Consider the following 24,533-nt stretch of genomic DNA (forward strand, 5'->3'; position numbering starts at 1 on the left):
TCATGATTACTCAATACACAGTGTTTACTCACTAATTCTTCTCTGCAGTTGACCGTGAGGCCCAGTCAAGGTGGAGAAGCTCCAAGGGACACGATCTCAGAGTCTGGTAGTGTCCACATCTCAGGTCTAACTCCTGGAGTTGAGTACACCTACAGCGTCCAGCCGGTCATCAACGGTCATGAGCAAGGCAACCCCATCATTCGACGTGTGGTCACTCGTAAGTGTGAAGAAACAGCATTTTATTGAGCTTATTGAAGATGTGGGAGTGTTGGTGGAGTTGTCTTATGACTATCTGTCTACAGCTCTTTCTCCACCCACGGATCTGAACTTGCAGTCCAACCCGAACACTGGAGAGCTGATGGTACAATGGAGCGATGCTAAAATCCCAGGTTAGTACTGAGATATTACTCATAATAGAACAAATCATGTTTTACATGTGCTTGTTAAAGTTTCAAAATAAACAGACTTCTGTTCAAATATACCTTTTTGTATGTTTAAATTTAATATTTCTTTATTAAATTAATCAAAAGTGATACTAAGGACATATTACTGTGTACTAAATAATATTATATTTTAAATAAATGGTGATCGTTTGAACTTTCTGTTCATCAAAGAATCTTATTTAAAAAAGTCCATCTGAATAAAGATGTTTCTTGAGCAGCAAATCAGCATATTAGGATGATTACCGAAAGATATATATATATATATATATATATATATATATATATATATATATATATATATATATGTATGTATATGTATATGTATGAATGAATTTGATTATACATAATTGTAACTGAAATTGTAAAAAAAAAAAATATATATGAAATTGTGTGTGTCTGTATGTGTGTGTATATATGTTTTACTCTGTAGCTAATATTTCATCGACAAGAAAGTGATTTGTGAGTGTATCAATCTCTTATGCTGATCTTTATCAATAAAATCAATCAAACTAGTTCATCATTTTTTCAAACGCATTAATTCCAATGTTCTAGCAATTGCATACAAACAATTAAAGGTTCCATGAAAAGTCATGGAAATTATTTTGGTCTAAAATAAAATGCAGGAACACTGTATAATGAAAATATGTTCTGTCCTTTCTCAAATGAGCTCACATGTTCACTACACAAATGAACTGCTTGATTTTCCCTTGGTGACACTTGTTCTTTTCCCTCAGACATCACGGGTCACAGGGTGACCTGCACTCCCACCAAAGGGCAACAAGGGAACTCTATAGAGGAGTTTGTGAAGGCAGGACAGAACTCGTGCACGTTAGAGAATCTGAGTCCAGGAGTGGAGTACAATGTCAGCGTGTTTACTGTGAAGGATGAAATCGAGAGTGTTCCTGTCTCCACCACTTTGAGTCCGGGTAGGTCTTACAGATTTTTTCAATCACAAATCACTATTCAACTCAGTTTCATGTCAGTAACTATGCATAAACTGGGAACGCATGTGTATTGTAATCAGTACAGTGCTTGCTTTTAATATCTATTGAGATATTAAATACAGAGAAGAGAGAAATTACTTTATACACATTGCTTTCTCAGTCATTTTCAATAAAGAATATGTTTCTGTTGTCAGCATTAATCAGAACATAAGAGCTCAATTTCATCTCACAAATTTGGTCAGTTTTATGAAAAAATGATATTCTGCCAGATGGTACCCCCTCAGTCACTATATGGTACTACAGGATCACACATGGAGAGTTGGATAGGTGAATTGTATCTAATACAATATAATCTTTCTCTTCACAGAGCCCGACCCACCCACCGATATTGATTTCACTAACGTTACTGAAGACAGTGCTGTAATCATCTGGTCAGCTCCTAGGGCTCAAGTCACAGGTTACAGACTTTTCCTGACTGTCCAGGGCTCAAACCCTAAACAGCTGGGTATTCCTGGCCGTATGTCACAGTACACACTCATCAACTTGCAGCCTGACACCGAGTACACTGTTACTCTGCATGCGGAAAAAGGCAATGTGCTCAGTGAGGGGTCCATCGCCTCCTTCACCACACGTGAGTTACTGATTTTGTTTTATTTTTTATTATTCCAAATACATTTGCTTAAATAGTTCTAATACAATAGTCCTGTATTTTCTGGTTTTCAGTTCAGCCGATGGGAACTGCTCCTCACTTCAGCACTGATGTCACAGACACCTCCATCATTGTCTCCTGGACCCCTGTGCCTAAAATTGGATACAAGGTACCGTAAAACATGCCAGAGTAAATTCAGAATAGATGTCACAGTTACGTCACTTGCAGCTGCTCATATATAGTGGTTGAAGAAAAACGCTGGTGAACAAGTGGAGGTAAATTTGGTAAAATCCATGGATTAAGAGAAAAAAATATTTTTGTACCTTTTGATGTCAATATCGAATTGCAAATAATTTTTATAGCATACTGTCATCAAAGACGCCATTTGAAGCTAAACGCAGACGTTTAAATGCACATGCTATGGATGAAGACTGCTATGATTACTCTACATTTAAAGCATACATTTGATTTGAACAATAGGTCTACACAATATTCACTTACTGTTCAATGTGAGCTTGTTAATTCTGAGGGGGAAAAAAGCCAGAAGAGAAGAGGGGAAAAGAGAGAATGATGAGTTGTTTTTCCTTATTAGAATTGTGATATATAATCTCTGAACTGTGAGAAAAAAATCTGAATTTTTGAAATATTAAATCAAATTTACCTTTTTTTTTTTTTTTTTTTTTTATTCCATGGCTCCATAAACTGCCACTTGAAAAACCATCATTTTCTGCTAGGCTCCGCCCACAAAAAAAAAAAATCATCCCTGTTTTGGATCTATAAGACTATCCCACTATATAATGCCAATTTAGTTGAAAAACAGTGCTTATCGCTGGGTGACAAGCTCTAGTAATATGCAGATAAAATTTTGAAAATGACTTTTGATTTTTTTTAATCCATACTATTTTGTACTGTCTCTGTGTAATGTACGTGCATCCTGAATGTTTACAAACCTATGATTGGTCTATAAGCAATCACTCTTGGTTTAATGGCCTTTGTTATACACATGTGAAAGTACTCTTTAGAAACTGACTTTGGACATTCTTTTCTCTCATGTTCACACACATTCAATCATGATTACTCAGTACACAGTGTTTACTCACTAATTCTTCTCTGCAGTTGACCGTGAGGCCCAGTCAAGGTGGAGAAGCTCCAAGGGACACGATCTCAGAGTCTGGTAGTGTCCACATCTCAGGTCTAACTCCTGGAGTTGAGTACACCTACAGCGTCCAGCCGGTCATCAACGGTCATGAGGATGGCAACCCCATCATTCGACACGTGGTCACTCGTAAGTGTGAAGAAACAGCATTTTATTGAGCTTATTGAAGATGTAGGAGTGTTGGTGGAGTTGTACAACTGACTTATGACTACCGTAATTCCTCAAATAAAAACAGGGGCCTTTAATTACCTAAACTGCAGAAGGTAACAGACTTTTATTTGAAGCAGGCTTTTATTATAGGCAGGCCTTTATTTCTAATTCCACCTGTTTGATAAGTAATTGTTTTAAATAAACTTTTTTAAATTAAAAGCGATAGTGTTCCAGTGGACAGAGATCATAACATTAGCACAGAACCAGGTCGGTTCAGATGCGCTGTGTGTCAGTCTGCTTCAAGCTGAATCACACATGCGCAGTATCATCAGATCCTCGGTTCTCAAATCGGACGCGTCTGACAGGAACAGTTCTCAGTTCAGTGTACTGGAGATCCAAAAAGCGATGCAACCGGTTCTTGACTTGAGAACGAGAACCTCTCCGGCAGTGGGCGTGTACGTACCTTATCTGACTCTGCTGATTATCCACACAAATTTTCCCCCTTGGCTTCATTTAAGACCGGCCTTTATTTGTGCCTGTTGACCACGCCCCCGGCCACTATCAGAGGCTCGGTGTTTATTTGACTACCGTTTTATTTGAGGAATTACGGTATTTGTCTACAGCTCTTTCTCTTTCTTCCACCACTTTGACTCTGGGTCGGTCTTAGAGGTTTTTTGAATCACAAATCACTATTCACCTCAGTTTTATGTCAGTACACATGTGTTCCCTGTTTATGCAGTTATTGTAATCAGAGCAGTGCTTGCTTTTAATGTCTATTGAGATATTAGAGCAATTACTTAATACACATTGCTTTCTCAGTAATTTTCAATAAAGCATATGTTTCTGTTGTCAGTATTGATGAAAAATTGACATTCTGGCAAATATTACCCCCTCAGTCACTATGAGGTACTACAGGATCACACATGGAGAGTTGGATAGGTGAATTGGATCTAAAATAATATAATCTTTCTCTTCACAGAACCCGACCCACCCACCGATATTGATTTCACTAACGTTACTGAAGACAGTGCTGTAATCATCTGGTCAGCTCCTAGGGCTCAAGTCACAGGTTACAGACTTTTCCTGACTGTCCAGGGCTCAAACCCTGAACAGCTGCGTATTCCTGGCCGTATGTCACAGTACACACTCATCAACCTGCAGCCTGACACCGAGTACACTGTCACTCTGCATGCGGAAAAAGGCAATGTGCTCAGTGAGGGGTCCATCGCCTCCTTCACCACACGTGAGTTACTGATTTGTTTTATTTTTTATTATTCCAAATACATTTGCTTAAAGAGTGCTTATGCAATAGTCCTGTATTTTCTGGTTTTCAGTTCAGCCGATAGGAATTGCTCCTCACTTCAGCACTGATGTCACAGACACCTCCATCATTGTCTCCTGGACCCCTGTGCCTAAAATTGGATACAAGGTACCGTTAAAACATGCCAGAGTAAATTCAGAATAGATGTCACAGTTACGTCACTTGAAGCTGCGCGTATATAGTGTTTGAAGAAAAATGCTGGTGAACAACTGGAGATAAATGGGTAAAATCCATGGAATAAGAAAAACATATGTTTTTGTGGCTTTTGATGTCAAGATCAGAATGCAAGTAATTTTTATAGAATACTGTCATCAAAGACTCAATTTGAAGCTAAACGCAGACGTGTAAATGCAGATGCTATGGATGAAGACTGCTATGATTACTCTACTTTTAAAGCATACATTTGATTTAAACAATAGGTCTACATAATATCACTTACTGTTCAATGTGAGCTTGTCAATTCTGAGGGGGGAAAAAGCCAGAAGAGAAGAGGGGAAAGAGAGAATGATGAGTGGTTTATCTTTATTAGAATTGTGAGATATAATCTCTGAAACTGTGAAAAAGAACAAAAAAATCTGATTTTTTTAAATATAAAATCAAATTTACATTTTTTGGTTCTTTTATTCTATGGCTCCATAAACTGCCACTTGAAAACCATAATTTTCTTCCACCAGATAGGCTCCGCCCACAAAATTAGTAATCCCTGTTTAGGATCTGTAAGACTATCCCACTGTCTAACGTCAATTTAGTTGAAAAACAGTGCTTATCGCTGGTTGACAAGCTCTAGTAATATGCAGATAACATTTTGAAAATGACATCTAATCAATAAAATATTTTTAAAGTGAACTATTTTGTACAGTATCTGTGTGTTGTACGTGCATCCTGAATGTTTACAAACCTATAATTGTTCTATAGGCAATCACTCTTGGTTTAATGGCCATTGTAAGACACATGTAAAAGTACTCTTTAGAAACTGACTTTGGACATTCTTTACTCTCACGTTCACACACATTCAATCATGATTACTCAATACACAGTGTTTACTCACTAATTCTTCTCTGCAGTTGACCGTGAGGCCCAGTCAAGGTGGAGAAGCTCCAAGGGACACGATCTCAGAGTCTGGTAGTGTCCACATCTCAGGTCTAACTCCTGGAGTTGAGTACACCTACAGCGTCCAGCCGGTCATCAACGGTCATGAGCAAGGCAGCCCCATCGTTCGACGCGTGGTCACTCGTAAGTTTGAAGAAACAGCATTTTATTGAGCTTATTAAAGATGTGCGAGTGTTGGTGGAGTTATACAGCTGTCTTATGACTATCTGTCTACAGCTCTTTCTCTTTCTTCCACCACTTTTACTCTGGGTCGGTCTTAGAGAGTTTTTGAATCACAAATCACTATTCACCTCAGTTTTGTGTTAATAGACGTGCTTTCTCAGTTTATGCAGTTATTGTAATCAGTGCAGTGCTTCTCCACCTTGGAGTTTGTTTTTGTTTTTTAATTCCAAATACATTTGCTTAAATAGTTCTAATGCAATAGTCCTGTTTTTTCTGGTTTTCAGTTCAGCCAATGGGAATTGCTCCTGACTTCAGCACTGATGTCACAGACACCTCCATCATTGTCTCCTGGACCCCTGTGCCTAAAATTGGATACAAGGTACCGTTAAAACATGCCAGAGCCATTTTGGCACAGCTATAGACTAATTCAGAATGGATGTCACAGTTACGTCACTTGCAGCTGCGCATATATAGTGGTTGAAGAAAAACACTGTTGAACAAGCAGAGGTAAATGGGTAAAATCCATGAAATAAGAAAAAAATTATATTTTGTGCCTTTTGATGTTAAGATCGGAATGCAAATAGTTTTTATAAAATACTGTGGTTAAAGACGCCATTTGAAGCTAAACGCAGACATTTAAATGCACATGCTATGGATGAAAACTACAATGATTACTCTACTTTTAAAGCATACATTTGATTTAAACAATAGGTCTACACAATATTCACTTACTGTTCAATGTGAGCTTGTCAGTTTTGAGGGGGGACAAAGCCAGAAGAGAAGAGCGGAAGACAGAGAATGATGAGTTGTTTTTCCTTATTAGAATTGTGATATATAATCTCTGAACTGCAAGAATAAAGTCAGAATTTTGAAATATAAAACCAAATTTACCTTTTTAAATAAAAAAAATATTTTATTCCGTTGCTCCATTAACTGCCACTTGAAAACCATCATTTTCTACCACCAGATAGGCTCCACCCACAAAAAAAATGTCATCCCTGTTTAGGATCTGTAAGACTATCCCACTGTCTTATGTCAATTTTGTTGAATGTCTGTGCTTATTGCTGGGTGTCAAGCTCTAGTAATATACACAGAACATTTTGAATATGACATCTAATAAATATACATTTTTTAAACCAAACAATTTTGTACTATATTCATGTAATGTACGTGCATCCTGAATGTTTACAAACCTATAATTGGTCTATAGGCAATCACTCTTGGTTTAATGGCCGTTGTAAGACACATGTAAAAGTACTCTTTAGAAACTGACTTTGGACATTCTTTTCTCTCACGTTCACACACATTCAGTCATGATTACTCAATACACAGTGTTTACTCACTAATTCTTCTCTGCAGTTGACCGTGAGGCCCAGTCAAGGTGGAGAAGCTCCAAGGGACACGATCTCAGAGTCTGGTAGTGTCCACATCTCAGGTCTAACTCCTGGAGTTGAGTACACCTACAGCGTCCAGCCGGTCATCAACGGTCATGAGCAAGGCAACCCCATCATTCGACGTGTGGTCACTCGTAAGTGTGAAGAAACAGCATTTTATTGAGCTTATTGAAGATGTAGGAGTGTTGGTGGAGTTGTACAGCTGAATTTTGACTATTTGTCTACAGCTCTTTCTCTTTCTTCCACCACTTTGAATCTGGGTCAGTTTTAGAGATTTTTTGAATCTCAAATCACTATTTGCCTCAGTTTTAATCAGTACACATGATTTCCCAGTTTATGCAGTTATTGTTATCAGTGCAGTGCTTGCTTTAAATGCCTATTGAGATATTCAATATAGAGCAATTACATAATACACATTGCTTTCTCAGTAATTTTTTATAAAGAATATGTTTGTGTTGTCAGCATTTATACTAATTAGACTATTTTGGCAAACAGAACATAAGAGCTCAATTTAATCTCACAAATTTGGTCAGTTTTATGAAAAAATGATATTCTGCCAGATGGTATCCCCTCAGTCACTACAGGTACTACAGGATCACACATGGAGAGTTGGATAGGTGAATTGGATCTAATATAATTTTATCTTTCTCTTCACAGAGCCCGACCCACCCACCGATATTGATTTCACTAACGTTACTGAAGACAGTGCTGTAATCATCTGGTCAGCTCCTAGGGCTCAAGTCACAGGTTACAGACTTTTCCTGACTGTCCAGGGCTCAAACCCTAAACAGCTGCATATTCCTGGCCGTACGTCACAGTACACACTCATCGACTTGCAGCCTGACACCGAGTACACTGTCACTCTGCATGCGGAAAAAGGCAATGTGCTCAGTGAGGGGTCCATCGCCTCCTTCACCACACGTGAGTTACTGATTTGTTTTATTTTTTATTATTCCAAATACATTAACTTAAAGAGTGCTAATGCAATAGCCCTGTATTTTCTGGTTTTCAGTTCCGCAGATGGGAATTGCTCCTCACTTCAGCACTGATGTCACAGACACCTCCATCATTGTCTCCTGGACCCCTGTGCCTAAAATTGGATACAAGGTACCGTAAAACATGCCAGAGTAAATTCAGAATAGATGTAACAGTTATGTCACTTGAAGCTGCGCGTATATAGTGTTTGAAGAAAAAAGTTGGTGAACAACTGGAGGTAAATGGGTAAAGTCCATGGAATAAGAGAAAAAAATATGCTCTGAATGTCAATATCGAATTGCAAATAATTTTATAGCATACTATCATCAAAGACTCCATTTGAGAGGAAACGCAGACGTGTAAATGCAGATGCTATGGATGAAGACTGCTATGATTACTCTACTTTTAAAGCATACCTTTGATTTAAACAATAGGTCTACATAATATTCACTTACCGTTCATTGTGAGCTTGTCAATTCTGAGGGGGAAAAGCCAGAAGGGAAGAGGGGAAAAGAGAGAATGATGAGTTGTTTTTCCTCATTAGAATTGTGATATATAATCTCGGAACTGCGAGAAAAAAAATCAGAATTTTGAAATATAAAATCAAATTTACCTTTTTTGTTCTTTTATTCCATGGCTCCATAAACTGCCACTTGAAAACAATAATTTTCTGCCAACAGATAGGCTCCGCCCACAATAAAATCATCCCTGTTTCGGATCTGTAAGACTATCCAACTAATGTCAATTTAGTTGAAAAACAGTGCTTATCGCTAGGAGACAAGCTCTAGCAATATGCAGATAATATTTTGAAAATGACATCTAATCAATAAAATATTTTTAAACTGAACTGTATCTGTGTGTTGTATGTGCATCCTGAATGTTTACAAACCTATAATTGGTCTATAGGCAATCACTCTTGGTTTAATGGCCATTGTAAGACACATGTAAAAGTACTCTTTAGAAACTGACTTTGGACATTCTTTTCTCTCACGTTCACACACATTCAGTCATGATTACTCAATACACAGTGTTTACTCACTAATTCTTCTCTGCAGTTGACCGTGAGGCCCAGTCAAGGTGGAGAAGCTCCAAGGGACACGATCTCAGAGTCTGGTAGTGTCCACATCTCAGGTCTAACTCCTGGAGTTGAGTACACCTACAGCGTCCAGCCAGTGATCAACGGTCATGAGCAAGGCAACCCCATCATTCGACGCGTGGTCACTCGTAAGTGTGAAGAAACAGCATTTTATTGAGCTTATTAAACATGTAGGAGTGTTGGTGGAGTTGTACAGCTGTTTTATGACTATCTGTCTACAGCTCTTTCTCTTTCTTCCACCACTTTTACTCTGGTTCGGTCTTAGAGAGTTTTTGAATCTCAAATCACTATTCACCTCAGTTTTGTGTTAATAGACGTGCTTTCTCAGTTTATGCAGTTATTGTAATCAGTGCAGTGCTTCTCCACCTTGGAGTTTGTTTTTGTTTTTTAATTCCAAATACATTTGCTTAAATAGTTCTAATGCAATAGTCCTGTTTTTTCTGGTTTTCAGTTCAGCCAATGGGAAATGCTCCTGACTTCAGCACTGATGTCACAGACACCGACATCATTGTCTCCTGGACCCCTGTGCCTAAAATTGGATACAAGGTACCGTTAAAACATGCCAGAGCCATTTTGGCACAGCTATAGACTAATTCAGAATGGATGTCACAGTTACGTCACTTGTAGCTGCGCATATATAGTGGTTGATGAAAAACACTGTTGAACAAGTAGATATAAATGGATAAAATCCATGGAATAAGAAATATATATATATATATATATATATTGTGCCTTTTGATGTTAAGATCGGAATGCAAATAGTTTTTATAAAATACTGTGGTTAAAGACGCCATTTGAAGCTAAACGCAGACATTTAAATGCACATGCTATGGATGAAAAATGCAATGATTACTCTACTTTTAAAGCATACATTTGATTTAAACAATAGGTCTACACAATATTCACTTACTGTTCAATGTGAGCTTGTCAGTTTTGAGGGGGGAAAAGCCAGAAGAGAAGAGCGGAAGACAGAGAATGATGAGTTGTTTTTCCTTATTAGAATTGTGATATATAATCTCTGAACTGCAAGAATAAAGTCAGAATTTTGAAATATAAAATCAAATTTACCTTTTTAAATAAAAAAAATATTTTATTCCATTGCTCCATTAACTGCCACTTGAAAACCATCATTTTCTACCACCAGATAGGCTCCACCCACAAAAAAATGTCATCCCTGTTTAGGATCTGTAAGACTATCCCACTGTCTTATGTCAATTTTGTTGAATGTCTGTGCTTATTGCTGGGTGTCAAGCTCTAGTAATATACACAGAACATTTTGAATATGACATCTAATAAATATAAATTTTTTAAACCAAACAATTTTGTACTATATTCATGTAATGTACGTGCATCCTGAATGTTTACAAACCTATAATTGGTCTATAGGCAATCACTCTTGGTTTAATGGCCGTTGTAAGACACATGTGAAAGTACTCTTTAGAAACTGACTTTGGACATTCTTTTCTCTCACGTTCACACACATTCAGTCATGATTACTCAATACACAGTGTTTACTCACTAATTCTTCTCTGCAGTTGACCGTGAGGCCCAGTCAAGGTGGAGAAGCTCCAAGGGACACGATCTCAGAGTCTGGTAGTGTCCACATCTCAGGTCTAACTCCTGGAGTTGAGTACACCTACAGCGTCCAGCCGGTCATCAACGGTCATGAGCAAGGCAACCCCATCATTCGGCGCGTGGTCACTCGTAAGTGTGAAGAAACAGCATTTCATTGAGCTTATTGAAGATGTAGGAGTGTTGGTGGAGTTGTACAGCTGAATTTTGACTATTTGTCTACAGCTCTTTCTCTTTCTTCCTCCACTTTGAATCTGGGTCAGTTTTAGAGATTTTTTTAATCTCAAATCACTATTTGCCTCAGTTTTAATCAGTACACATGATTTCCCAGTTTATGCAGTTATTGTTATCAGTGCAGTGCTTGCTTTAAATGCCTATTGTGATATTCAATATAGAGCAATTACATAATACACATTGCTTTCTCAGTAATTTTTTATAAAGAATATGTTTGTGTTGTCAGCATTTATCCTAATTAGACTATTTTGGTAAACAGAACAAAAGAGCTCAATTTAATCTCACAAATTTGGTTAGTTTTATGAAAAAATGACATTCTGCCAGATGGTACTCCCTCAGTCACTATGAGGTACTACAGGATCACACATGGAGAGTTGGGTAGGTGAATTGGATCTAATATAATATAATCTTTCTCTTCACAGAGCCCGACCCACCCGCCGATATTGATTTCACTAACGTTACTGAAGACAGTGCTGTAATCATCTGGTCAACTCCTAGGGCTCAAGTCACAGGTTACAGACTTTTCCTGACTGTCGAGGGCTCAAACCCTAAACAGCTGCGTATTCCTGGCCGTATGTCACAGTACACACTCATCGACTTGCAGCCTGACACCGAGTACACTGCCACTCTGCATGCGGAAAAAGGCAATGTGCTCAGTGTGGGGCTAATCGCCTCCTTCACCACACGTGAGTTACTGATTTGTTTTATTTTTTATTATTCCAAATACATTTGCTTAAAGAGTGCTCATGCAATAGTCCTGTATTTTCTGGTTTTCAGTTCAGCAGATGGGAATTGCTCCTCACTTCAGCACTGATGTCACAGACACCTCCATCATTGTCTCCTGGACCCCTGTGCCTAAAATTGGATACAAGGTACCATTAAAACATCCCAGAGTAAATTCAGAATAGATGTTACAGTTATGTCACTTGAAGCTGCGCGTATATAGTGTTTGAAGAAAAAAGCTGGTGAACAACTGGAGGTAAATGGGTAAAGTCCATGGAATAAGAGAAAAAAATATGCTTTGGATGTCAATATCGAATTGCAAATAATTTTATAGCATACTGTCATCAAAGACTCCATTTGAGAGGAAACGCAGACGTTTAAATGCACATGCTATGGATGAAGACTGCTATGATTACTCTACTTTTAAAGCATACCTTTGATTTAAACAATAGGTCTACATAATATTCACTTACCGTTCATTGTGAGCTTGTCAATTCTGAGGGGGAAAAGCCAGAAGGGAAGAGGGGAAAAGAGAGAATGATGAGTTGTTTTTCCTCATTAGAATTGTGATATATAATCTCGGAACTGTGAGAAAAAAATCAGAATTTTGAAATATTAAATCAAATTTACCTTTTTTGTTCTTTTATTCCATGGCTCCATAAACTGCCACTTGAAAACAATAATTTTCTGCCAACAGATAGGCTCCGCCCACAATAAAATCATCCCTGTTTCGGATCTGTAAGACTATCCAACTAATGTCAATTTAGTTGAAAAACAGTGCTTATCGCTAGGAGACAAGCTCTAGCAATATGCAGATAATATTTTGAAAATGACATCTAATCAATAAAATATTTTTAAACTGAACTGTATCTGTGTGTTGTATGTGCATCCTGAATGTTTACAAACCTATAATTGTTCTATAGGCAATCACTCTTGGTTTAATGGCCTTTGTTATACACATGTGAAAGTACTCTTTAGAAACTGTCTTTGGACATTCTTTTCTCTCTCGTTCACACACATTCAATCATGATTACTCAATACACAGTGTTTACTCACTAATTCTTCTCTGCAGTTGACCGTGAGGCCCAGTCAAGGTGGAGAAGCTCCAAGGGACACGATCTCAGAGTCTGGTAGTGTCCACATCTCAGGTCTAACTCCTGGAGTTGAGTACACCTACAGCGTCCAGCCGGTCATCAACGGTCATGAGCAAGGCAACCCCATCATTCGACGTGTGGTCACTCGTAAGTGTGAAGAAACAGCATTTTATTGAGCTTATTAAAGATGTGCGAGTGTTGCTGGAGTTGTACAGCTGTTTTATGACTATCTGTCTACAGCTCTTTCTCTTTCTTCCACCACTTTTACTCTGGTTCGGTCTTAGAGAGTTTTTGAATCTCAAATCACTATTCACCTCAGTTTTGTGTTAATAGACGTGCTTTCTCAGTTTATGCAGTTATTGTAATCAGTGCAGTGCTTCTCCACCTTGGAGTTTGTTTTTGTTTTTTAATTCCAAATACATTTGCTTAAATAGTTCTAATGCAATAGTCCTGTTTTTTCTGGTTTTCAGTTCAGCCAATGGGAAATGCTCCTGACTTCAGCACTGATGTCACAGACACCTCCATCATTGTCTCCTGGACCCCTGTGCCTAAAATTGGATACAAGGTACCGTTAAAACATGCCAGAGCCATTTTGGCACAGCTATAGACTAATTCAGAATGGATGTCACAGTTACGTCACTTGCAGCTGCGCATATATAGTGGTTGAAGAAAAACACTGGTGAACAAGTAGAGATAAATGGATAAAATCCATGGAATAAGAAATATATATATATTGTGCCTTTTGATGTTAAGATCGGAATGCAAATAGTTTTTATAAAATACTGTGGTTAAAGACGCCATTTGAAGCTAAACGCAGACATTTAAATGCACATGCTATGGATGAAAACTACAATGATTACTCTACTTTTAAAGCATACATTTGATTTAAACAATAGGTCTACACAATATTCACTTACTGTTCAATGTGAGCTTGTCAGTTTTGAGGGGGGAAAAAGCCAGAAGAGAAGAGCGGAAGACAGAGAATGATGAGTTGTTTTTCCTTATTAGAATTGTGATATATAATCTCTGAACTGCAAGAATAAAGTCAGAATTTTGAAATATAAAACCAAATTTACCTTTTTAAATAAAAAAATTATTTTATTCCATTGCTCCATTAACTGCCACTTGAAAACCATCATTTTCTGCCACCAGATAGGCTCCACCCACAAAAAAATGTCATCCCTGTTTAGGATCTGTAAGACTATCCCACTGTCTTATGTCAATTTTGTTGAATGTCTGTGCTTATTGCTGGGTGTCAAGCTCTAGTAATATACACAGAACATTTTGAATATGACATCTAATAAATATACATTTTTTAAACCAAACAATTTTGTACTATATTCATGTAATGTACGTGCATCCTGAATGTTTACAAACCTATAATTGGTCTATAGGCAATCACTCTTGGTTTAATGGCCGTTGTAAGACACATGTGAAAGTACTCTTTAGAAACTGACTTTGGACATTCTTTTCTCTCACGTTCACACACATTCAGTCATGATTACTCAATACACAGTGTTTACTCACTAATTCTGCTCTGCAGTTGACCGTGAGGCCCAGTCAAGGTGGAGAAGCTCCAAGGGACACGATCTCAGAGTCTGGTAGTGTCCACATCTCAGGTCTAACTCCTGGAGTTGAGTACACCTACAGCGTCCAGCCGGTCATCAACGGTCATGAGCAAGGCAACCCCATCATTCGACACGTGGTCACTCGTAAGTGTGAAGAAACAGCATTTTATTGAGCTTATTGAAGATGTAGGAGTGTTGGTGGAGTTGTACAGCTGAATTTTGACTATTTGTCTACAGCTCTTTCTCTTTCTTCCACCACTTTGAATCTGGGTCGGTTTTAGAGATTTTTTGAATCTCAAATCACTATTTGCCTCAGTTTTAATCAGTACACATGCTTTCCCAGTTTATGCAGTTATTGTTATCAGTGCAGTGCTTGCTTTAAATGCCTATTGTGATATTCAATATAGAGCAATTACATAATACACATTGCTTTCTCAGTAATTTTTTATAAAGAATATGTTTGTGTTGTCAGCATTTATCCTAATTAGACTATTTTGGTAAACAGAACATAAGAGCTCAATTTAATCTCACAAATTTGGTCAGTTTTATGAAAAAATGATATTCTGCCAGATGGTATCCCCTCAGTCACTATATGGTACTTCAGGATCACACATGGAGAGTTGGGTAGGTGAATTGGATCTAATATAATATAATCTTTCTCTTCACAGAGCCCGACCCACCCACCGATATTGATTTCACTAACGTTACTGAAGACAGTGCTGTAATCATCTGGTCAGCTCCTAGGGCTCAAGTCACAGGTTACAGACTTTTCCTGACTGTCCAGGGCTCAAACCCTAAACAGCTGCGTATTCCTGGCCGTACGTCACAGTACACACTCATCAACTTGCAGCCTGACACCGAGTACACTGTTACTCTGCATGCGGAAAAAGGCAATGTGCTCAGTGAGGGGTCCATCGCCTCCTTCACCACACGTGAGTTACTGATTTGTTTTATTTTTTATTATTCCAAATACATTTGCTTAAAGAGTGCTAATGCAATAGCCCTGTATTTTCTGGTTTTCAGTTCAGCCGATGGGAATTGCTCCTCACTTCAGTACTGATGTCACAGACACCTCCATCATTGTCTCCTGGACCCCTGTGCCTAAAATTGGATACAAGGTACCATTAAAACATGCCAGAGTAAATTCAGAATAGATGTCACAGTTATGTCACTTGAAGCTGCGCGTATATAGTGTTTGAAGAAAAATGCTGGTGAACAACTGGAGGTAAATGGGTAAAGTCCATGGAATAAGAGAAAAATGTATGCTTTGGATGTCAAGATCAGAATGCAAATAATTTTATAGCATACTGTCATCAAAGACTCCATTTGAGAGGAAACGCAGACGTTTAAATGCACATGCTATGGATGAAGACTGCTATGATTACTCTACTTTTAAAGCATACCCTTGATTTAAACAATAGGTCTACATAATATTCACTTACCGTTCATTGTGAGCTTGTCAATTCTGAGGGGGAAAAGCCAGAAGGGAAGAGGAGAAAAGAGAGAATGATGAGTTGTTTTTCCTCATTAGAATTGTGATATATAATCTCGGAACTGCAAGAAAAAAATCAGAATTTTGAAATATAAAATCAAATTTACCTTTTTTTGTTCTTTTATTCCATTGCTCCATAAACTGCCACTTGAAAACAATAATTATCTGCCAACAGATAGGCTCCGCCCACAATAAAGTAATCCCTGTTTCGGATCTGTAAGACTATCCAACTAATGTCAATTTAGTTGAAAAACAGTGCTTATCGCTAGGAGACAAGCTCTAGCAATATGCAGATAATATTTTGAAAATGACATCTAATCAATAAAATATTTTTAAACTGAACTGTATCTGTGTGTTGTATGTGCATCCTGAATGTTTACAAACCTATAATTGTTCTATAGGCAATCACTCTTGGTTTAATGGCCATTGTAAGACACATATAAAAGTACTCTTTAGAAACTGAATTTTGACATTCTTTTCTCTCACGTTCACACACATTCAATCATGATTACTCAATACACAGTGTTTACTCACTAATTCTTCTCTGCAGTTGACCGTGAGGCCCAGTCAAGGTGGAGAAGCTCCAAGGGACACGATCTCAGAGTCTGGTAGTGTCCACATCTCAGGTCTAACTCCTGGAGTTGAGTACACCTACAGCGTCCAGCCGGTCATCAACGGTCATGAGCAAGGCAACCCCATCATTCGACGTGTGGTCACTCGTAAGTGGGAAGAAACAGCATTTCATTGCGCTTATTGAAGATGTAGGATTGTCGGTGGAGTTGTACAGCTGTCTTATGACTATCTGTCTACAGCTCTTTCTCTTTCTCTTTCTCTTTCTTCCACCACTTTGACTCCAGATCGGTCTTAGAGAGTTTTTGAATCACAAATCACAATTCTCCTCAGTTTTAAGTCAGTACACATGCTTTCCCAGTTTATGCAGTTATTGTTATCAGTGCAGTGCTTGCTTTAAATGTCTATTGAGCTATTAAATACAGAGCAATTACATAATACACATATGCTTTATTAAAAATTACTGAGAAAGCAATGTTTCTGTTGTCAGCATTTATCCTAATTAGGCTATTTTGGCAAACAGAACATAAGAGCTCAATTTCATCTCACAAATTTGGTTAGTTTTATGAAAAAATGATATTCTGCCAGATGGTACCCCCTCAGTCACTACAGGTACTACAGGATCACACATTGAGAGTTGGGTAGGTGAATTGGATCTAATACAATATAATCTTTCTCTTCACAGAGCCCGACCCACCCACCGATATTGATTTCACTCACGTTACTGAAGACAGTGCTGTAATCATCTGGTCAACTCCTAGGGCTCAAGTCACAGGTTACAGACTTTTCCTGACTGTCCAGGGCTCAAACCCTAAACAGCTGCGTATTCCTGGCCATATGTCACAGTACACACTCATCAACTTGCAGCCTGACACCGAGTACACTGCCACTCTGCATGCGGAAAAAGGCAATGTGCTCAGTGAGGGGTCCATCGCCTCCTTCACCACACGTGAGTTACTGATTTGTTTTATTTTTTATTATTCCAAATACATTTGCTTAAAGAGTGCTCATGCGATAGTCCTGTTTTTTGGGGTTTTCAGTTCAGCCAATGGGAAATGCTCCTCACTTCAGCACTGATGTCACAGACACCTCCATCATTGTCTCCTGGACCCCTGTGCCTAAAATTGGATACAAGGTACCATTAAAACATGCCACAGTAAATTCAGAATAGATGTCACAGTTACTAAATATTGACATTCTTTTCTCTCACGTTCACACACATTCAGTCATGATTACTCAATACACAGTGTTTACTCACTAATTCTGCTCTGCAGTTGACCGTGAGGCCCAGTCAAGGTGGAGAAGCTCCAAGGGACACGATCTCAGAGTCTGGTAGTGTCCACATCTCAGGTCTAACTCCTGGAGTTGAGTACACCTACAGCGTCCAGCCGGTCATCAACGGTCATGAGCATGGCAACCCCATCATTCGACGGGTGGTCACTCGTAAGTTTGAAGAAACAGCATTTTATTGAGCTTATTGAAAATGTGGGATTGTCGGTGGAGTTGTACAGCTGTCTTATGACTATTTGTCTATAGCTCTTTCTCTTTCTTCCACCACTTCGACTCCGGGTAGGTTTTAAGAGAGTTTTTGAATCACAAATCACTATTCACCTCAGTTTTGTGTTAATACACATGCTTTCTCAGTTTATGCTGTAATCAATGCAGTGCTTCTCTACTTCACTGCAAAAGCTTCTCCACCTTGGAGTTTGTTTTTGTTTTTTAATTCCAAATACATTTGGTTAAATAGTGCTAATGCAGTAGTCCTGTATTTTCTGGCTTTCAGTTCAGCCAATGGGAAAAGCTCCTGACTTCAGCACTGATGTCACAGACACCTCCATCATTGTCTCCTGGACCCCTGTGCCTAAAATTGGATACAAGGTACAGTTAAAACATGCCAGAGCCATTTTGGCACAGCTATAGACTAATTCAGAATGGATGTCACAGTTACGTCACTTACGTCATATAAGCTGCGCATATATAGTGGTTGAAGAAAAACAGTGTTGAACAAGCAGAGGTAAATGGGTAAAATCCATGAAATAAGAAAAAATATATATTTTGTGCCTTTTGATGTTAAAATCGGAATGCAAATTATTTTTGCAAAATACTGTTGTTAAAGACACCATTTGAAGCGAAACGCAGATGTTTAAATGCACATGCTATGGATGAAGACTGCTATGATTACTCTACTTTTAAAGCATACATTTGATTTAAACATTAGGTCTACATACATTAATATTAACATGCTGTTCATTGTGAGCTTGTTAATTCTGAGGGGGGGAAATGCCAGAAGAGTAGAGGGGAATAGAGAGAATGACGAGTGGTTCCTCTTCAGGAACTCGAGCTGCGTCGAAAACCCTACGGGGAATGCGTTTAGCGTGAACGACTCTGAATATCATGTGTAATCTGTCTTTATGGAAGAGCGTGACATCACGGGCGGGGTGACGTAAGCGACCAGAAAGCTATAAAAGCACATGCCGCGCAGCTGCGCTTTCCAGCGAGCACTGCTCTCAGTTTATTCCGCCCACGAGCGTAGCAGTACTGAAAGGCTTGCTACTCCTTCGGGGGTCTCTAAAACAGTTAGATCGGTTGCTGGGAATGGTGTCCTAAGTCAGGCTAGGATTTTACTGCCTCTGTTACACCAGAGGTCAGTCTCGAGAGACTGATTCCCTTAGTAGATTATTTAGCAGCATGTGAACGGCAATAAGGCTAGCGCATTCAGTTCGGCTCTTACCACCGAAATTCAATGGGGTTATTCCAACGTTGGTTGGACACGAGCAGGCTCTGGTTATGGAAAAAGAAGTGAATACTCTATTAGGGAGGAGGCCATTGAGGTGGTCCCTCCTCAAGACTGGGATCTGGGTCTTAACAGCCGGTATTTCACAAGTTCCAAGGAAGGATGGGGGGGTTGCGTCCGATCATAGATCTGCATCAGTAAAATGTTGAGGACTGGTTTGTCATGACCGATCTCATAGACGCATACTTGCATCTCTCCATCCTTCCACAACACAGAAAGTTTCGGAGGTTCGCTTTCAGGGGCAAAGTAAACGGATATCGAGTACTTCCTTTTGGCTTTGCACTCTCACCCTGCATACAAAATTATATCAACGATTGGTTGATTCTAACTCAATCAGAGCACATGGTGGCTCGACATCGAGATGTCGTTCTCGCTCACATGGGGGAGCAGGGTTTGGGACTGAACACCAGAAAAGTGTACATTCTCCAGTTCAGAGAACCACCTATCTAGGCATAGTGTGGGATTCGACCACGATGCAGGCACGTCCCCTTCTTGTATCGAGTCAATCCTCGTGTCAGTCAAGAGAGTTGAAGAAGCCAGTCACTCACTGTCAAACAATTTCAGAGATTGTTGGGTCTGATGGCAGCTGCGTCCAATGTGATACCTCTTGGCCTGCTGTACATGAGACCCCTACACTGATCGCTCAAGACCAAGGGATTTTCCCAGAGTGGTAATCTACTTCGAACTATCAAGGTCAAGTGGCAATGCCTCCGTGCCTTAGACACGTGGAAGAAAACTTGTTTTTTTGAATCAGGGCCCGGTGCTGGGAGCTCCTTGTTGCAGAAGATGTGTCCCTCACTGGCTGGGGTGCGGTCATGAGTGGCCACCCTGCCTGGGGTCTGTGGAGCGGTCGCCATCTGATATGGCATACCGATTGTCTAGAGATGCCAGCCATCTACCGGGCACTAAAATACTTCCTCCCAGACCTGAGGGGTCACCATGTGTTGGTGCGCACCGACGACACATCGGTGGTCTGTTATATCAACCACCAGGGAGGTTTGCGTTCGCGCCCCTTGTACAAGCTGGCACACCAGATCCTAGTGTGGTCCCAGGGCAAACTCCTCTCATTCAGAGCAGTGTATATTCCTGGGAAGCTAAATATGGGAGCAGACATACTGTCGAGGCAGGGGCCGAGGCCCGGGGAATGGAAACTTCAACCCGAAGTGGTGAAGCAGATATGGAGAATTTTTTTGGCAAAGCTCAAGTGGACCTCTTTGCGACTTGAGAGACATCGCAATGTCCCCTCTGGTTCTCTCTAGTTCATCCAGCTCCTCTGGGACTGGACACTATGGTACAGACCTGGCCGAGGCTTCGTTTGTACGCATATCCCCCTATTGCTCTGCTCCCGGGAGTTCTGGCGACAGTATGCCAGGACAGGGTCCGTCTGTTGTTAGTAGCCTCGTTCTGGCCAGGCCGAGTATGGTTCCCAGATCTGGTCTCGCTCCTCGATGGCTCTCCATGGGAGATACCGATCAGGACAGACTTACTCTCACAGACGCAGGGCACAATAATTCACCCTCGCCCGGAGTTGTGGAAGCTGTGGGTATGGCCCCTGAGGGGGACATCTCATAGCATCCACTCTCTCAACCGAGGTTGTTGAGACCATCCTCCAATCCAGAGCTCCCACAACGAGGAAAACTGTACATCCTGAGGTGGAAACTCTTCACCTCATGGTGCAGAGACCATCAGCTTGAACCAGCTAACTGCCCAGTTGGTACAATTCTGAAGTTTCTGCAAGCCAGATTCTCTGCAGGGTTGACCCACTCCACGCTGAAGGTTTACATGGCAGCCATTGTGGCCTACCATGTCCCTTTCGATGGTCAGTCTTTGTGAAGACACCCCCTAGTTACACGTTTCCTCCACAGTGTGCTGAGGGCGAGTGCTCCAGTACGGTCCTGTATCCCCCCCGCCTCCCCGGGACTTGGTTGTGGACTCTCTGAGGAGATTTGTAGATCTTCAGGCCCTCTTAATGGCCCCTACTTATCTCGACCTTGTGCCCGGCATGGCCAAAGCACTTCTAAACCCTCGAACGGGTTGTGTTCCTAAAGTTCCCTGTCACACAACAACCGATAGTACTGCAGGCCTTCTGCCCTCCTCCCTTCCGGCAGTCTGACCAGAAGAAGTTAGTTGTATGTATCCACCTCGATCGCTGGACACATACGTCCACAGAGCTGTCCTGTGGAGAAAATCAGACCAATTGCTAGTGTGCTACGGTCCCCCCAAAAGGGGCTTTCCTGCATCTAAGCAGATTCTTAGCCATTGGATAGTTGTGGCTATCAACACCACCTACGAGTACTCTCGTCTCCCCCGCTGTTGAGAGCCAAGGCTCACTCCACACGGGGTATGGCGGCCTCCAGGGCCTTCTTAGCAGGTGCGTCCATGCTGGACATTTGGAACGCTGCGGGGTGATCCATGCCCTCCACATTCGCAAGGTTTTATGGCCTAGATTTGCCAGTTACTCCAGACGCTTCTGTTCGCTTGTCCTAAGCTGTGCTCTTCGGATACACACTAGGCAGGGATTTGGTAGTCTGGCAGCGTGGGCACATCGTTCCCCATAGCGTTTTTGATGCAGCTCGAGTTCCTAAAGAGGAACGTCTCTAGGTTACATATGTAACCATGGTTCCTCGAGGGAATGATACACTGTGTCTCGATGCCATACCCCCGGCACCCCTGCCTCCGCTTGCTGGTACTCGAAGCTGATGCCAGCTGCACGGCATGTGCTTTTATAGCTTCCTGGTCACTTGCATCACCCCGCCCGTAACGTCGCGTTCTTCCATAAGACAGATTACACATATTATTTGGAGTTGCTCATGCTAAACGCGTTCCCCATAATGTTTTCAACGCAGTGTCTCGTTCCCTCGAAGAACCCTGGTTACATACGTAACCAAGAGACATTTTTCCTTATTAGAATTGTGAGATATAATTTCTGAACTAGGAGAAAAAAAGTCAGAATTTTGAAATATAAAATCAAATTTACTTTTTTTGTTGTTGTTGTTCTTTTATTCCATGGCTCCATAAACTGCCACTTGAAAACCATCATTTTCACAAATAGGCTCCGCCCACAAAAAAAGTGTCATCCCTGTTTCGGATCTGTAAGACTATCCCACTATCTAACGCCAATTTTGTTGAATAATAGTGCTTATCGGTGGGTGACATGTTAAAGTAATATACAGAGAACATTTTGAATATGAAATCTAATCAATATAATATTTTTAAACCAAACTAGTTTGTACCCAATCCGTGTAATGTACATGCATCCTGAATGTTTACAAACCTATAATTGGTCTATAGGCAATCACTCTTGGTTTAATGGCCATTGTAATACACATGTAAAAGTACTCTTTAGAAACTGACTTTGGACATTCTTTTCTCTCACGTTCACACACATTCAGTCATGATTACTCAATACACAGTGTTTACTCACTAATTCTTCTCTGCAGTTGACCGTGAGGCCCAGTCAAGGTGGAGAAGCTCCAAGGGACACGATCTCAGAGTCTGGTAGTGTCCACATCTCAGGTCTAACTCCTGGAGTTGAGTACACCTACAGCGTCCAGCCGGTCATCAACGGTCATGAGGATGGCAACCCCATCATTCGGCGCGTGGTCACTCGTAAGTGTGAAGAAACAGCATTTCATTGAGCTTGTTGAAGATGTAGGAGTGTTGGTGGAGTTATACAGCTGTCTTATGACTATATGTCTACAGCTCTTTCTCTTTCTTCCACCACTTTGACTCTGGGTCGGTTTTAGAGATTTTTTTTTATCTCAAATCACTATTCGCCTCAGTTTTAAGTCAGTACACATGCTTTCCCAGTTTATGCATTTATTGTAATCAGAGCAGTGCTTGCTTTTTAATGTCTGCTGAGATATTAAATACAGAGCAATTACATAATACACATTGCTTTCTCAGTAATTTTCAATAAAGCATATGTTTCTGTTGTCAGCATTGATCCTAATTAGATTATTTTGGCAAACAGAACATAACAGCTCAATTTCACCTCACAAATTTGGTCAGTTTTGTGAAAAAATGACATTCTGCCAGATGGTACTCCCTCAGTCACTATGAGGTACTACAGGATCACACATGGAGAGTTGGGTAGGTGAATTGGATCTAATACAATATAATCTTTCTCTTCACAGAGCCCGACCCACCCACCGATATTGATTTCACTAACGTTACTGAAGACAGTGCTGTAATCATCTGGTCAACTCCTAGGGCTCAAGTCACAGGTTACAGACTTTTCCTGACTGTCCAGGGCTCAAACCCTGAACAGCTGCGTATTCCTGGCCGTATGTCACAGTACACACTCATCAACTTGCAGCCTGACACCGAGTACACTGCCACTCTGCATGCGGAAAAAGGCAATGTGCTCAGTGAGGGGTCCATCGCCTCCTTCACCACACGTGAGTTACTGATTTGTTTTATTTTTTATTATTCCAAATACATTTGCTTAAAGAGTGCTCATGCAATAGTCCTGTTTTTTCTGATTTTCAGTTCAGCCAATGGGAAATGCTCCTCACTTCAGCACTGATGTCACAGACACCTCCATCATTGTCTCCTGGACCCCTGTGCCTAAAATTGGATACAAGGTACCATTAAAACATCCCAGAGTAAATTCAGAATAGATATCACAGTTACTACATTTTGAAATTCTTTTCTCTCACGTTCACACACATTCAATCATGATTACCCAATACACAGTGTTTACTCACTAATTCTTCTCTGCAGTTGACCGTGAGGCCCAGTCAAGGTGGAGAAGCTCCAAGGGACACGATCTCAGAGTCTGGTAGTGTCCACATCTCAGGTCTAACTCCTGGAGTTGAGTACACCTACAGCGTCCAGCCGGTCATCAACGGTCATGAGCATGGCAACCCCATCATTCGACGCGTGGTCACTCGTAAGTTTGAAGAAACAGAATTTTATTGAGCTTATTGAAGATGTGGGATTGTCGGTGGAGTTGTACAGCTGTCTTATGACTATTTGTCTATAGCTCTTTCTCTTTCTTCCACCACTTTGACTCCGGGTAGGTCTTAAGAGTGTTTTTGAATCACATATCACTATTCACCTCAGTTTTGTGTTAATAGACGTG

General features: G+C 40.3%; 1 protein-coding gene across 50 annotated transcripts in view; it reads left to right on the forward strand.

Annotated features, from left to right (window-relative positions):
- Positions 1-24,533, forward strand: part of LOC127965162 (fibronectin) — a 58,838-nt gene that overhangs the window by 13,022 nt on the left and 21,283 nt on the right. For 10 of the 50 annotated variants that reach the window (XM_052565800.1, XM_052565806.1, XM_052565772.1 and 7 more), the window contains exons 22-53: positions 49-217; positions 303-389; positions 1,178-1,369; positions 1,755-2,018; positions 2,111-2,205; positions 3,153-3,321; positions 4,322-4,585; positions 4,677-4,771; positions 5,728-5,896; positions 6,220-6,314; positions 7,295-7,463; positions 7,987-8,250; positions 8,342-8,436; positions 9,360-9,528; positions 9,852-9,946; positions 10,936-11,104; positions 11,629-11,892; positions 11,984-12,078; positions 13,002-13,170; positions 13,494-13,588; positions 14,567-14,735; positions 15,260-15,523; positions 15,615-15,709; positions 16,634-16,802; positions 17,339-17,602; positions 17,694-17,788; positions 17,928-18,096; positions 18,437-18,531; positions 22,888-23,056; positions 23,584-23,847; positions 23,939-24,033; positions 24,173-24,341. In XM_052565800.1, coding sequence (XP_052421760.1) covers positions 49-217; positions 303-389; positions 1,178-1,369; positions 1,755-2,018; positions 2,111-2,205; positions 3,153-3,321; positions 4,322-4,585; positions 4,677-4,771; positions 5,728-5,896; positions 6,220-6,314; positions 7,295-7,463; positions 7,987-8,250; positions 8,342-8,436; positions 9,360-9,528; positions 9,852-9,946; positions 10,936-11,104; positions 11,629-11,892; positions 11,984-12,078; positions 13,002-13,170; positions 13,494-13,588; positions 14,567-14,735; positions 15,260-15,523; positions 15,615-15,709; positions 16,634-16,802; positions 17,339-17,602; positions 17,694-17,788; positions 17,928-18,096; positions 18,437-18,531; positions 22,888-23,056; positions 23,584-23,847; positions 23,939-24,033; positions 24,173-24,341 — 5,200 coding nt within the window. The remainder of the gene's footprint in view (positions 1-48; positions 218-302; positions 390-1,177; positions 1,370-1,754; positions 2,019-2,110; positions 2,206-3,152; positions 3,322-4,321; positions 4,586-4,676; positions 4,772-5,727; positions 5,897-6,219; positions 6,315-7,294; positions 7,464-7,986; positions 8,251-8,341; positions 8,437-9,359; positions 9,529-9,851; positions 9,947-10,935; positions 11,105-11,628; positions 11,893-11,983; positions 12,079-13,001; positions 13,171-13,493; positions 13,589-14,566; positions 14,736-15,259; positions 15,524-15,614; positions 15,710-16,633; positions 16,803-17,338; positions 17,603-17,693; positions 17,789-17,927; positions 18,097-18,436; positions 18,532-22,887; positions 23,057-23,583; positions 23,848-23,938; positions 24,034-24,172; positions 24,342-24,533) is intronic. The other 40 variants (XM_052565794.1, XM_052565777.1, XM_052565778.1 and 37 more) reach the window with 40 other exon arrangements.

The sequence above is a fragment of the Carassius gibelio genome, chromosome B9, assembly GCF_023724105.1.
Source record: "Carassius gibelio isolate Cgi1373 ecotype wild population from Czech Republic chromosome B9, carGib1.2-hapl.c, whole genome shotgun sequence".
NCBI classification, from domain to species: domain Eukaryota; kingdom Metazoa; phylum Chordata; class Actinopteri; order Cypriniformes; family Cyprinidae; genus Carassius; species Carassius gibelio.